A 16,370-nucleotide genomic window follows, 5' to 3' on the forward strand; every position below is an offset into this window, starting at 1 on the left:
AACAGGGCTCAGGTGAGCAGGAACAGAAACGCCCATCAGGGAAGGGGAACAGGTGAGCCTAGATGACCCAGACCACATAGCCATATCAGGACCCAATACTTATCAATGACACTGTAACGAATTCAGGGGGCAACCGCAAGAACCGCCGCAGCCGGGACGCGAACCTGTATCTCCCGAGACTTCGCTAACCGCTCCACTACAAGGTCCAACCCGTAACGTGCCTACTTATCCATGCACGTTTCAATATCGTTAATTTCCAATTTAAGGTGATTAATTTTCCAATAGCCTGTACCATATTTCTGTGTACAAGTATTCTTTAAATCAAGTTGAAGAAGGCCCCCTTTATCCATCCATCATCCAAACCGCTGATCCTGCTCTCAGGGCCACGGGGATGCAGGAGCCTATCCCAGAGCAGCCACTGGGCGGCAGGGGGGAGACACCCTGGACAGGCCGCCAGGCTCCCTTTATGATCTGTTAAAACAGCACATCCAGTAAAACATCTACAGCCATATTAACAAGGCCACTGGAAATCAAGGCGTGATAGTAAGGAGAAATCCTTGTTGCACCACGTATACTTTTCTTTTTTTGGGGGGGGGGGGTTCTTTCTCCAAATACCTTATGAGATCCATTCTTACACATGTATCTTGGGGTTCGCAGTAAGTGGTCATATTCTTTAGAGGCCATCGATCTACATTTTCATCTAAAACAGTATTAAAATCCCTTGATGCTGCTCAGTAACTCAGGAGAGGAAATCACAGAAGGTTGAAGCAGTTCATCTGCACACAAGGTCTACTGAGAGAAACGCCATCAGGCACCCTCTCCACTCTCACCTGACTGCAGCGACCCCACCCTTATAGACAGTACAGTCACCGCACGTACCCCACCCCTATAAACAACGCAGTGACTGCAGGTACCCCACCCTTATAGACAATACAGTGACTGCAGGTACCCCACCCTTATAAACAATACAGTGACTGCAGGTGTCCCACCCTTATAAACAATACAGTGACTGCAGGTACCCCACCCTTATAAACAATACAGTGACTGCAGGTACCCCACCCTTATAAACAATACAGTGCCTGCAGGTGTCCCACCCTTATAAACAATACAGTGACTGCAGGTACCCCCACCCTTATAGACAGTACAGTGACTGCAGGTGTCCCCACCCTTATAAACAATACAGTGCCTGCAGGTGTCCCCACCCTTATAAACAATACAGTGACTGCAGGTGTCCCCACCCCTATACACAATGCAGTGCCTGCAGCTACCCCACCCTTATAGACAGTACAGTGACTGCAGGTGATGATGAAACGTTTCTGTCAATAAGCGTTGTGGCCAGATGACCTGATAGACCGCTGCACTTCCGCGTTGGAACGTTAGAGCGGGCGGAGCTGGAGGGGGGATAGAAGCCTCAACCCGATTTGAATTTCCATGGTCTCATACAGGTATTTACACGGCGAAGAAAATGAAAAATTACAAATCACTGGAGGCTCACAAGTTTTTTTCAAGTGGGTGGGTATCTGTTGTTGAACACTATAATCCATCGAAGGACATCACCGTATCCAGGACCCAGGTGAAGCCATCGTGTAGCGTCACAGAGAAACCCCACAATACACGGGTTGCTGCCAGGAGCACAGGAGCAATTCTGAGTGCTCACTGCGATGGCATGGCAGGGTAAGCCGACTAACAATACCAACACTACTATAAATAATAATAGCTACATTGTTTGAGGAAAGTAATGAGTTCTACATCTCAATATAACATATTGAATGAAATGACTGTAGTAAAAAAATCACTTCCATTTCAGACTCGGAGAGACATGCTCCGTTTAGGCTGCACGAGTGTGACACCCACCAGTATAGCCTGTGCGTGGAATAAAGCGTCGACTAAAAAGGTGGAGACCGACAGAATCTGCAACATCACATTTTATTCAGAAAGCACAGAAAGGAAGGAAGGCAGGCCAAGGAAGAGGGCAACTCCAGATGCCCCCCCCCGCAGGAGCAGCAGCAGCAGTTCCTTCAGCTCTTGGCCGGGACTGGAGAGCTCTCCGTAGGTCACAGCACATGTCAAGGGCTTTCTCTGCCACTCAGGCCAACACCCTGGTTCTCTGAACTGGTCATGACCGAGGAACAAGAGGAGGCCATAGAGCAGGCTACCTTAAATCAGTCACAATGCGCTGCATGGCACCAAGAGCGGGTTGGGAGAATCACAGGAACATCGGCGCACAGAGTGCTACACACATGCCTCGACAAACCATCGACAGCACTACTGAGAGACATGCTCCACAAAGGCTCAACCAAAGACAGGCTCATGGCCCCTGGAGTTGTCTGGGGTAGGGAGCATGAGCGTGATGCCTTGGACATGTATAGAGGTGCTGTGTGTCTAGAAGTATCTACAGCCCAAACCTGTATCAGAACACCTGAGGGGGGGGGTCCTTTGCATTACACCCTGAAATGATAAAAGGCAAACATTAAATCACACATCATGACTTAGAGCAGCCATGGGGAGAAGACACAGGAGCTAGGCTACATTTTCAACACATGTTTGCATTTTATTCAATTAGGACTTTTTACTGGTTTACACATGACTGCATACAATGATGCATGATGATATACTGCTCAGTAAGGAGGACCATAATAATGTGACAACACTGTCTGCATTTTAACTGGGTAAGAGGCCGGGGTAGTGACCCCTTGTTTCTAGGAAAGAGAAACAGAATTGAGCATGTGACCAAATATTCAGGGGGGGGGGAGCATCTTATGATGTTTAATGGATAAAATACATATGGGTTTGAAGAGTGTGGTCCCATTCAGACAGGTTTAGCTCACTGTGGACTGCCACACAGCCACCGGCTCAACCTGCCCCAGACCAACCGGTTCCACTGTTAGCAGTACAGTTCACCACCACACACACACACACACACACACAGACACACACACACACACACACACACACACACACACACACACACACACACACACAGACACACACACACACACACACACACACACACACACACACACACACACACACACACACACACACACACACACACACACACACAGCAACTTGTGGCCATGGCAGCTCCGGCCAGGCTGCCCATCTAATACGGCTCGGCGGCTCGGGCTTCCTGTCCCCCTCTCCTGGCGTCCTGTTGTCAAGGTACCCGGAAGTGTTCCGGCGGTCTATTGCCTTTATTTGAAAGTTTCCCGGACATTTATTGTGAAACCCGCAAATAGTTTTCTACCCCGGAAGTATATTGGTTACAACCGGAAGTTTTCCTCTACCGACGGCGCGGACCTAACGTTCGGGGCTAACGCTTTCGAAAACGAACAGGTAAGTCATGATACACCTTCACGAGAATGGACAACACAAACACACACGAGGTGGTGCACTTTATTTAGGAGAAACCACCGCGCGGAACGGGCGGGCTGTGACGGACAGCTGGCCGGCCGAAGCGCGAGCGAGCCCGTTCTCCAAACGCGTTCACACAAAGCCACATCTTCACTGTAGTATAGTTCACACAAATCCACATCTTCACTGTAGTATAGTTCACACAAATCCACATCTTCACTGTAGTATAGTTCACACAAAGCCACATCTTCACTGTAGTATAGTTCACACAAATCCACATCTTCACTGTAGTGTAGTTCACACAAATCCACGTCTTCACTGTACTATAGTTCACACAAATCCACATCTTCACTGTAGTATAGTTCACACAAATCCACATCTTCACTGTAGTATAGTTCACACAAATCCACATCTTCACTGTAGTGTAGTTCACACAAAGCCACATCTTCACTGTAGTATAGTTCACACAAATCCACATCTTCACTGTAGTGTAGTTCACACAAATCCACGTCTTCACTGTACTATAGTTCACACAAATCCACATCTTCACTGTAGTATAGTTCACACAAATCCACATCTTCACTGTAGTATAGTTCACACAAAGCCACATCTTCACTGTAGTATAGTTCATACAAATCCACATCTTCACTGTAGTATAGTTCACACAAATCCACGTCTTCACTGTAGTATAGTTCACACAAATCCACAGCTTCACTGTAGTATAGTTCACACAAATCCACATCTTCACTGTAGTATAGTTCACACAAATCCACATCTTCACTGTAGTATAGTTCACACAAATCCACATCTTCACTGTAGTATAGTTCACACAAATCCACATCTTCACTGTAGTATAGTTCACACAAATCCACATCTTCACTGTAGTATAGTTCACACAAATCCACATCTTCACTGTAGTATAGTTCACACAAATCCACATCTTCACTGTAGTATAGTTCATACAAATCCACATCTTCACTGTAGTATAGTTCACACAAATCCACATCTTCACTGTAGTACAGTTCACACAAATCCACATCTTTACAGTAGTATATTTGACACAAATCCACATCTTCACAGTAGTACATTTGACACAAATCCACATCTTCACAGTAGTATATTTGACACAAATCCACATCTTCACTGTAGTATAGTTCACAGAAATCCACATCTTCACTGTAGTATAGTTCAAACAAATCCACATCTTCACTGTAGTATAGTTCACACAAAGCCACATCTTCACTGTAGTGTAGTTCACACAAATCCACATCTTCACTGTAGTGTAGTTCACACAAATCCACATCTTCACTGTAGTATAGTTCACACAAACCCACATCTTCACTGTAGTATAGTTCATACAAATCCACATCTTCACTGTAGTATAGTTCACACAAATCCACATCTTCACTGTAGTATAGTTCACACAAATCCACATCTTCACTGTAGTATAGTTCACACAAATCCACATCTTCACTGTAGTGTAGTTCACACAAATCTACATCTTCACTGTAGTATAGTTCACACAAATCCACGTCTTCACTGTAGTATAGTTCACACAAAGCCACATCTTCACTGTAGTATAGTTCACACAAATCCACATCTTCACTGTAGTATAGTTCACACAAATCCACATCTTCACTGTAGTATAGTTCACACAAATCCACATCTTCACTGTAGTATAGTTCACACAAATCCACATCTTCACTGTAGTATAGTTCACACAAATCCACATCTTCACTGTAGTATAGTTCATACAAATCCACATCTTCACTGTAGTATAGTTCACACAAATCCACATCTTCACTGTAGTATAGTTCACACAAATCCACATCTTCACAGTAGTACATTTGACACAAATCCACATCTTCACAGTAGTATATTTGACACAAATCCACATCTTCACAGTAGTACATTTGACACAAATCCACATCTTCACAGTAGTATATTTGACACAAATCCACATCTTCACTGTAGTATAGTTCACAGAAATCCACATCTTCACTGTAGTATAGTTCAAACAAATCCACATCTTCACTGTAGTATAGTTCACACAAAGCCACATCTTCACTGTAGTGTAGTTCACACAAATCCACATCTTCACTGTAGTGTAGTTCACACAAATCCACATCTTCACTGTAGTATAGTTCACACAAACCCACATCTTCACTGTAGTATAGTTCATACAAATCCACATCTTCACTGTAGTATAGTTCACACAAATCCACATCTTCACTGTAGTATAGTTCACACAAATCCACATCTTCACTGTAGTATAGTTCACACAAATCCACATCTTCACTGTAGTGTAGTTCACACAAATCCACATCTTCACTGTAGTGTAGTTCACACAAATCCACATCTTCACTGTAGTGTAGTTCACACAAATCCACATCTTCACTGTAGTATAGTTCATACAAATCCACGTCTTCACTGTAGTATAGTTCACACAAATCCACATCTTCACTGTAGTATAGTTCACACAAATCCACATCTTCACTGTAGTATAGTTCACACAAATCCACATCTTCACTGTAGTATAGTTCACACAAATCCACATCTTCACAGTAGTACATTTTACACAAATCCACATCTTCACAGTAGTATATTTGACACAAATCCACATCTTCACAGTAGTACATTTGACACAAATCCACATCTTCACAGTAGTATATTTGACACAAATCCACATCTTCACTGTAGTATAGTTCACAGAAATCCACATCTTCACTGTAGTATAGTTCACACAAATCCACATCTTCACTGTAGTGTAGTTCACACAAATCCACATCTTCACTGTAGTGTAGTTCACACAAATCCACATCTTCACTGTAGTATAGTTCATACAAATCCACGTCTTCACTGTAGTATAGTTCACACAAATCCACATCTTCACTGTAGTATAGTTCACACAAATCCACATCTTCACTGTAGTATAGTTCACACAAATCCACATCTTCACAGTAGTACATTTGACACAAATCCACATCTTCACAGTAGTATATTTGACACAAATCCACATCTTCACAGTAGTACATTTGACACAAATCCACATCTTCACAGTAGTATATTTGACACAAATCCACATCTTCACAGTAGTACATTTGACACAAATCCACATCTTCACAGTAGTATATTTGACACAAATCCACATCTTCACAGTAGTATATTTGACACAAATCAACATCTTCACTGGAGTATAGTTCACAGAAATCCACATCTTCACTGTAGTGTAGTTCACACAAATCCACATCTTCACTGTAGTGTAGTTCACACAAATCTACATCTTCACTGTAGTATAGTTCACACAAATCCACGTCTTCACTGTAATATAGTTCACACAAAGCCACATCTTCACTGTAGTATAGTTCACACATAGCAACATCTTCACTGTAGTATAGTTCACACAAAGCCACATCTTCACTGTAGTATAGTTCATACAAATCCACATCTTCACTGTAGTATAGTTCATACAAATCCACATCTTCACTGTAGTATAGTTCATACAAATCCACATCTCCACTGTAGTATAGTTCACACAAATCCACATCTTCACTGTAGTACAATTCATACAAATCCACGTCTTCACTGTAGTATAGTTCACACAAATCCACATCTTCACTGTAGTATAGTTCACACAAATCCACATCTTCACTGTAGTATAGTTCATACAATCCACGTCTTCACTGTAGTATAGTTCACACAAAGCCACATCTTCACAGTAGTATAGTTCACACAAAGCCACATCTTCACTGTAGGATAGTGCATGTTCACTTTGTTATAGCTCAGGTTATCGTCCACACAAATCCACATTATTTTATAGTCAATACAAATACATTAAAAGTTCTGTTTGTAATTCATACATATTTACTTGTTTTAAATGTGTATTAATACCGAAGTTAATAATGTCCATGAATTTTGTGTGTGTGTGTGTGTGTGTGTGTTTGTGTGTGCGGTGTCTAGATGGAGTCTCCAGGGAGAAGTCAATGCTCCAGGCCTGCTGATGGAGACCAAAGTGGTAAGTTGATAATAGCTGCTAATTACTATTCACACATCACTGTTAGTTAGTAGTAGTTAGTAGTACTTGTCTTTTGTCAGTGGTAGTCAGTAAGCATGTCTTATTAGCAGTTACATGTCAGTGGTAATAGTAGTCAGGTGTTAGTATTAGTAGTGGTCATGTGGTAGTTAGTAGTAATCATGTATCAGAGTTAGTTCGAAGTAGTCGTGTGTTAGTGGTAGTTAGTAGTAGTCATATGTTAGTGGTAGTTGGCAGTAGTCATATGTTAGTGGTAGTTGGTAGTAGTCATTTCTTAGTGTTAGTTAGTAGTCGTCATGTGTAAGTGGTAGTTAGTCGTAGTTAGTAGTAGTTGTCTCGTGTCAGCGGTAGTCAGTAGTTGTGTGTTAGTAGCAGGTATATATGTCCCTGTTAATCGCGGTCATGTGTTAATATTAATAGTGGTCATGTGGTAGTTAGTAGTAGTCATGTGTGTAAGTGGTAGTTAGTAGTAGTCATATGTAAGTGGTAGTTACTAGTAGTCATTTGTTAGTGTTAGTAGTAGTCATGTGTAAGTGGTAATTAGCAGTAGTACTGTGTTAGTGTTAGTAGTAGTCATCTGTAAGTGTTAGTTAATAGTAGTCATGTGTAAGTGGTAGTTAGTAGTAGTCGTGTTAGTGTTAGTAGTAGTCCTGTGTAAATGTTAGTTAATAGTAGCCATGAGTTAGTAGTTTACCACAACCATAGGGCATAGTGCCATATGCAAGTTCCCGGTTCCATGCGGTGGTTGTGGTGTTCGTAGCAGATTGGGTGACGATAGTACTAACAAGAAGTGTCACAGGTCAGCCAGCATCTTTTTAAATGATCTAATTCAAAATAAACTATATAAAACGTGTAACAGCAAACTTTTGAAATGTATTTTAGTGGGGGGGTCAGTGGGAGTTTGGCTTGACGGTAATGAGAAGGTTTATAAAAACACTTGGCGAGCAGGGTTTGCATTATCAAATGCGTGAATGATGTTGCCAAAGAGAAAAGATTTGTAGAATTACAAGACACATGGAGAATATATCAGTGCTGGTGGTGCAGGTACTTCGAGAAGCAAGTGATTAAAACTGTTCACGAATGTAGGATGGAGCGGGAGATTGACAGGCGGATTGGTGCAGCATCAGCAGTAATGCGGACGTTGTACCAGACCGTTGTGGTGAAGAAGGAGCTGAGCCGGGAGGCAAAGCTCTCAATTTACCAGTCAATCTTCGTTCCAACCCTCACCTATGGTCATGAGCTTTGGGTAGTGACTGAAAAGGTGGGATCGCAGATACAAGCGGCTGAAATGAGTTTCCTCCGTAGGGTGTCTGGGCTCAGGCTTAGAGATACGGTGAGGAGCTTGGACATCCGGAGGGAGCTCAGAGTAGAGCTGTTGCTCCTTTGCGTCGAAAGGAGCCAGTTGAGGTGGTTCGGGTATCTGATTAGGATGCCTCTTGGGCGCCTTCCTTTGGAGGTTTACCAGGGACGGCCAACTGGGAGCAGACCCCGGGGTAGACCCAGAACTCGCTGGAGGGACTACATGTCCAATCTGGCCTGGGAATGCCTTGGGATCCCCCAGGAGGAGCTGGAGGGCATTGCTGGGGAGAGGGACGTCTGGAGTGGCCTACTTAGCTTGCTGCCACCACAACCCGACCCCGGAGAAGCGGCTGATGATGAATGAATGAATGAATGAATTCCTTTTGATGTGGGGAAACAGATTAGCAGAACAGCTAGCGTCTACATTTTAACGTTACAGGCTAAATGACTGAATGTGGGTCACTTTCCCATTGAGGATACCAGTATAAAATACAGCTGTAGTGTTTTCCACGTCATAAGACACGTTATGAGAGGTGGATGAGTCTTGCTGAGTACAATTTAACTTACGTAAATGGTTAGTGTGGATATTAAACACAGATGAGTATTTCAAACTGGTCGGACCCATTAGTCAATTGGTTAGTGCAGTTGCCCGTGGTGCGGGTGACCCGGGTTTGCGTTTTGGCTGCGGCGGTTCCTGGCTGCCCCCCAAATTCGCTACATATAGGCCCTGTGATGGCCTGGCAGCCTGTCCAGGGTGTCTCCTGGTGTGCCATCCAATGACTGCTGGGATAGGCTCCAGCATCCTGTGACCCAAATTCGGATAAGCGGCTTGGATAATGGATGAATGAATGATTAAAGTAAAATTAAAGGTTTTAGGAGGACACTACATGTTCTGTTCGTGTTTCCAACAGCAGCCGTCACTAAAGTTACCAGTTAACACGGTCACCTGTTAAACTGAAACACAGGAGAGCCGGAGTCTTTCCTTCTTTAATTACCTTCAATTCTGTTTATTTAACATGGCACCAGGTAGAAAATGATGTTTCCAGTAAATCCATGTTGGAACCACAGCGCCCCCAGCTGCATATCTGCAGTAGATGCATTGCCACTGCTTCATTACTGCATGGTGCTAAAACCACAGATGAACGATTAGTCTGTAACTATGCACAGTGTCGACTAGTGGTTCTGATAGTCGACTAGTGGTTCTGACAATCGACTAGTGTTCTGACAGTTGACTAGTGGTTCTGATAGTCGACTATTCTGTGAAGCCTCTATTTCCCAGAAGTGAATTGCTGTGCGTGTCATGAGGTAGTGTTAACTGTGTTGTTGGTGATGTTTGTAGTGAAGTGATTTTCTTCAGGAAGACTGACAGATTGTCAGATGATTCTTCTGCAGGATGCCAGCACACTGTGTCTCCTGTTGCAGTTACACTTGTGTTTACCAGTGTTCTGCCATGTGCTTCATGTAATTGTTCTGTAAATGTTCATATGGTGGAGTATTCTACCATATGCATGTTTGTTATTTCTTCATAGTGACTGCTGGGATAGTCTCCAGCATCCCTGCGACCCTGAGAGCAGGGTAAGCGGGTCAGATAATGGATGAATAGATGGATGGATGGATGGGTGGCACCTCAAGCTTCTATGACTTTACCTGCTGTGTTTTCATTCCAAGGTTTAGACACTGAGCAGTTTAAGCAACAAAAAAAACATGCGAGTGTTGCAAACAAGTTTCATAATTTTAACAGTGAAAACTAAAGAAGTATCAGTGACAAGGAGATCAAAATCTAAAGGTACTCAAAGCTATATCAGACGTTGTATCTTCTCCTGAAGTGTCTGTACTGAAAACTGTTTCACAAAATCACAGAAAGGTGAAATGTTTCATCTGTACACAACATTTGTTGAGAGAGAAACGTTTCGTCATTCATCTAGTGACAGCCACTCGCAGTAAACGCTGTGTTCAGATGAGCTCCTTCAGCTTGCCGTGATTCTCTTACCTGGATTATTGAGCATGCATACAGACTGTCTCACAAACTACTTCCTCCATCATGTGCAGTGTAGCCTACAGCCACATTGTGTTTACAGTGGACAGCACCGTGTGCATGATAACGTCCGTTAGCTAACCATCACAATCTGACGGTCAGCTTGACTGATCAATGGAAAATAAAGGTTATCCACACACTGAACAAACCCCTCTCTCTCTCCTCCTCGTCTCTCTGGTTACTCTCTCTTTGTGTTCCTGTGCTCCTTCTCTTACTGCTTGTCTCATTGCTCCTTTCTTCCTCCTCTCTCCATCACTAGAGGAAGAGGGAAGTCCCACAGAGAGACTTGGTTCTGCTCAGGCTAGCCCTCATCACCGTAGGAGCTCCAGTTCCAGTGGCTCAGACAGCAGTGATGAAGAGGAGGAGGAAGATGCTGTGGTTAAGATGAGGAGCAGCGTAGCCCAGATCAAGGTGAGGAAGATGTTGGCTCCTGTCATCAGCTCCCAGTGACTCCACAGTACTGGTTCCCAAAAGAGGGCTCTGGACTAAAAGTTGATCCTCAGTAAGGGTGGACTGAACTAAACTCAATTGTACTTGTTTTTCTAGAGGGGCCCAGATGATGAGGCGAAGAGGAGACACAGAAGCAGCTCTCCTGAACACAGAGCCAGATCTCGATCCAGGAGTCAAGAACGAGACCGCTATGACAGAGGACGTCATGCACGGTAAGCTCCACTAGCTCCAGGATCAAATGGTTTGAAATGGGTTTTGCTGTATAGTAGTAACATAGCTGTTGTGCGTACATGCATGCCTCCAATGTCCTGCTGTTGTTCCGTTTATTAGGGGTCCAAGCAGCGACAGCTGCGGGAACCCTATTGTTTTTCTAAGGATGATGATGATGATGATGATTATTATTATTGTTGTTATTGTGGGACTGCAGGAATGAGGAGACGGAGAGATCGAGTCGAGTCAATTCCGTTTACTCGCCACACAAAACAACACCGATACAGCACAATCTCTCGTGGTAACCAGCTAACTGCTAGGCTGCTGCAAACATGGCTCCACCCCGGAAACTCTAAGCAGTGCCTACGTCAGCACTCTGAACGTCTGCCTTAAAGGAGCAGCAGCCCCTGGTGAATCTACCCTCAATTGTGTATCACCACACAGGCCCCCCCAGATTCAACATCACGAAAAAATACCAAACAGTAATGCAGCACAAAAGTACTCAGTGCAACACAAACAGCCAACAGGCAAACAGTCCTCGGTGAAACAGTCAACGTCTCGGGGGGGCAGACCAGGCGGCCAAAACGGCTGCACTGAATGGGTATGGGGGCAGGGGACAGAGCTGGAGCCCGGGCAGGGGCCGAGGTTGGGCCAGGGGCCCGAGAAGGGGGGCGTCCACGCCGCGAGGGCAGGGCCAGTTCGACCGGCCCACCCAGGTCCAAATGGGCAGGCTTGAGACGATCTACCGAGACCCGCTCTGGCTTGCCCCACATGTCCACCACTAAGTTCTCAGGCCCCGCTTCCAGGATACGGAAGGGCCCGTTGTAGGGGGGCTGCAGGGGGGTACGGTGGCTGTCGTGGCAGATGAAGACGTACTTGTCCGACAGCAAATCTTTGGGGACGTAGGACTGAGGGAGGCAGTGGTAAGATGTAGGGATCGGAGCGAAAGCATTGGCACTGTCCCGGGCCACAGCCCGATGAGAAGCTGCTGACCAGGGGGCCAAAGCGTCCGGGAGAAACTCACCCGTGACATGCAGCGGCTTGCCGTAAACCAGCTCAGCAGACGAGGACTGGAGGTCTTCCTTGGGGGCAGAGCGAAGGCCGAGCATGACCCACGGGAGGCGATCGACCCAGTTGCTGTCCGTGAGGCTGGCACGAAGAGCGGCCTTCATAGGCCGATGAAATCGCTCACAAAGTCCGTTGCCCTGCGGGTTGTACGCTGTGGTGCGGTGGAGCTTCACCCCCAGCCCCTCCCCGACTGCAGTCCAGCACTCCAACGTGAACTGCGGGCCCCTGTTAGAGGTGAGGTCAGCCGGTGTGCCAAAACGGGCCACCCAGGACCCGATGAACGCCCGGGCCACCTCAGTAGACGTGGTCGATGACAGGGGAACAGCTTCCGGCCACCTGGTGGTCCTGTCCACCATGGTGAGAAGGTGAGTGAACCCTGGGAGGGGGTCAGGGGGCCCACCATGTCCACATTCACGTGATCAAAACGCCTCTCGGGCACTAGGAATGGCGCCAAGGGGGCTTTGGTATGACGGTGTACCTTGGAACGCTGGCACGCCACGCAGGAGTCAGCCCAGGCCTTGACGTCCTTCCTTAGGCTGGGCCAGATGAACTTGACCCCCACCAACTTAGTGGACGCATTCACACCCGGATGGGAAAGGCCATGGATAACGTCAAATACATGGCGCCGCCAGCCGGTGGGCATCATGGGTCAGGGCTGGCCCGCGGAAACGTCGCAGAGGAGCATGGCGTTGGCGCTGTCAAACACCACATCCTCCAACCGCAGCCCCGTAGCGGCCGTCCGATAGGCCTGGATGTCCACGTCAGCGGCTTGGTCTGCAGCCATGGCAGCGTAATCGAGTCCCAAGTGAACGGACGCTGCCACCGCCCGGGAGAGGCAGTCAGCGACCAAGTTGTCCTTGCCAGCCACGTGCCGGATGTCCGTGGTAAACTCTGAGATGGCAGAGAGCTGACGCTGTTGGTGCCTGGACCACGGCTCGGAGGTCTTGGCCATGGCAAATGTCAGCGGCTTGTGGTCGACGAAGGCAGTGAAACGGCGGCCTTCCAACAGGAACCTGAAGTGTCGGGAGGCGAGGAAGAGACCCAGGAGCTCCCGGTCGAAGGTGCTGTACTTCTGCTCGTTGTCCTTAAGATGTTTGCTAAAGAAGGCAAGGGGCTGCCAGGCGCTGCCCACCCACTGCTCGCACACCGCATAGTCAGAGGCGTCGGTCATGGGGGCAATCGGGGCAGTGGGGGACGGGTGCGCCAGCAAAGCGGCATTGGCTAGCACAACCTTGGCATCATTGAATGCTAGGTCCAGCCCCGGGGACCAGTCTGCCTCGCCCTTGGCTTCCTTGCCCCGCAGGGCCTCTTACAAGGGCCGCATGCAGTGAGCTGCGTGGGGAATGAACCTGTTATAAAAGTTCACCATGCCCAAAAACTCCTGCAGTGACTTCACAGTGCGGGGGCGTGGAAAACTGGCGACGGCGTCCACTCTGGCAGGAAGCGGAACAGCTCCTTGCGGGGAGATGCGGTGGCTGAGGGAGTCGATGTATTACAGGCCAAACTGGCACTCTGGTGGGTTGACTATGAGTCCATGCGCACTGAGCCACTCGAACAACTGCCGGAGCTGCATCAGGTGCTCCTCCGCGGATGCGCTGGCCACGAGAATGTCATCCAAGTAAACAAACAAGAATGGCATATCCCGTAGCACAGAGTCCATCAGCTGCTGGAATGTTTGCGCTGCCCCCTTGAGACCAAAGGGTACCGCAGGAACTCGAAGAGTCCAAATGGCGTGATGACCGCTGTCTTGGGCACGTCCCGAGGGTGGACCGGTACCTGGTGGTAGCCCCGCAACAAATCTACTTTGGAAAAGATGGTGGCCCCCGCCAGGTGGGCGGAGAAGTCCTGTACGTGCAGGACGGGGTACCGGTCAGGGGTTGTGGCATTGTTCTTGCGACGAAAATCGCCGCAGGGGCCTTAGAAACCATGTGCAGGGGGGAGGCCCACGGGCTGTCCGAGCAGCGCACAATGTCGAGGCGTTCCACGGTGGCTAACTCCTCCCTGGCGATCGCGAGCTTAGCAGAGTCGAGGCGCCGAGCACGTGCGTGGACCGGGGGGCCGTCGGTGGCAATATGGTGCTCCACGCCGTGCTTGGCCACCGCTGACGAGAACGTGGGTGTGGTGAGGTCAGGGAACTCTGCGAGCAGTCGTTGATACGTATCTCTGGCGGCGAGCATGTTTGACAAGCCGGGCGTCCCTGCACCTCCCAGTGTGCACGGGATATCAAGTGACAGTTTGTAACATCCACCAGCAGCCTGAAGGCGCACAGGAAGTCCGCGCCCAGGAGGGGAACCGACACCGCAGCCATAATGAAGTCCCAGCCGGAACGCCGCCCGCCGAAACACCTCCACATACCTGGATCCATAGGTACGTATGGGCGTGCCGTTCGCGGCATCCATCGGGGGGCCTTGACCGCCGGCCATGGTGTCCGCGGCCGATGCAGGCAGGATGCTACGCTGAGTGCCCGTATCGACCAGCAGCCGCCGGCCAGATAAGGCGTCCTTGATAAACAACAGGCTGCTGTTCGCGCCGGCCCTGGCGTTTCCCTGGACGCTGAAGCTGCATGGCGGGCGACACTGCTTGGCCCTGGCACCAAACCTGTTGTGGTAATAACACAGCCTGCTGTCACGCTGGCGGCGGGCAGCCACCGCAGCTGCGGTGCCCGCTGCGTCCTCCAGAGGCAGGGGTGAGGTCTGGGTGGGGAGCATCGCATGAACGAACTGCTGCCGGTTGGCGAGGAAAATCCTGTCCGCTTCCGCACCCAGAGCGTGGTAGTCTTTGGTGGAGGAGAGGGGGGAGCTGGCTAGCGCTGTGTGCACAGGCGCTGGGAGCTGCCGCAGAAACATACGGGTGAGAATGAAGGAGGGGTCCGCCGAGCCCAAAACGGCCAACATCTTCTCCAGCAGCTCGGAAGGTTTGCTATCGCCGAGTCCGTTGAGTGACTACAGGCGATCCGCCTTCTCCATCTCCGACAGCTGGAAGAGCTGCAAAAGGAAGGCCTCGAGTGTGCCGTATTTCCCCACAGCCGGGGGGCTTCCAGTAGCCCCATAGCTTGGGCCGTCATCCGGGCATCCAACGCCGCCACCACATGGAAATACCTCGTAACGTCCCGCGTTATTCCTCCCAGCTCGAACTGGGCTTCAATGTGCTGAAACCATGGCCGGGCGGGGACGGTGCTACCAAAACTCGGGCTACTTCCCCGTCGCTGCTGAGATGCTAGCGCTAACATGAGTCGTACCGTTAGCATCACTCGGAACCGGAGCGGTGTCGTCATCGCTTTGGATCGACATGTTCATTGTCAACGTGCGGGGTTACCAATGGGGGAGTGCAGGAATGAGGAGACGGAGAGGTCGAGTCGAGTCAATCCCGTTTACTCGCCACACAAAACAACCCCGATACAACACAATCTCTCGTGGCAACCAGCTAACCGCTAGGCTGCAGCCAACATGGCTCCGCCCCAGAAACTCTAAGTAGGGTCTACGTCATCACTCTTAACGTCTGCCTTAAAGGAGCAGCAGCCCCTGCTGAATCTACCCTCAATTGTGTATCACCACATTGTTATTATTATTATTATTATTGTTGTATTTGTTGTTGTTTCCACAGGGCGCCACAATAAGCGCATTTAAGTTTTGGGTCATATCTCCGGCTCTGTGTGGAATTTTTTGAGAAATTATTTTTTTGTCTAATTCCTTGGAAGCTCCCGAGTCTAACGCACCCATTCTCGCCAATTTCAGCCTGCCGAATTTCCCGCCATTTTCAAAAAACCGGAGGTACAAGTGAAATGAACTCGTCTGAGGCTGTTCATCCGATTCGCATGACATTTGGTGTGCGTCATCTCCACAAAATGCTGATGAAAAGTTGTTAAAAGAATTTTGATATGTCATTCCATTTCGAAGTTACATGTCAATCAAAATTCAAGGC

The 16,370-nt window shown here is 47.9% G+C and overlaps 1 protein-coding gene across 1 annotated transcript in view; it reads left to right on the top strand.

Annotated features, from left to right (window-relative positions):
* Window positions 1-3,294: 3,294 nt before the first annotated feature.
* cwc22 (CWC22 spliceosome associated protein homolog) overlaps window positions 3,295-16,370 on the top strand; it is a 79,957-nt gene continuing 66,881 nt past the window's right edge. Inside the window, exons 1-4 of the mRNA XM_056289385.1 lie at window positions 3,295-3,336; window positions 7,315-7,369; window positions 10,981-11,132; window positions 11,268-11,383. Coding sequence (XP_056145360.1) covers window positions 7,315-7,369; window positions 10,981-11,132; window positions 11,268-11,383 — 323 coding nt within the window. The 5' untranslated portion in view covers window positions 3,295-3,336. The remainder of the gene's footprint in view (window positions 3,337-7,314; window positions 7,370-10,980; window positions 11,133-11,267; window positions 11,384-16,370) is intronic.

This window comes from Lampris incognitus, chromosome 11 (assembly GCF_029633865.1).
Source record: "Lampris incognitus isolate fLamInc1 chromosome 11, fLamInc1.hap2, whole genome shotgun sequence".
NCBI classification, from domain to species: Eukaryota; Metazoa; Chordata; class Actinopteri; order Lampriformes; family Lampridae; genus Lampris; species Lampris incognitus.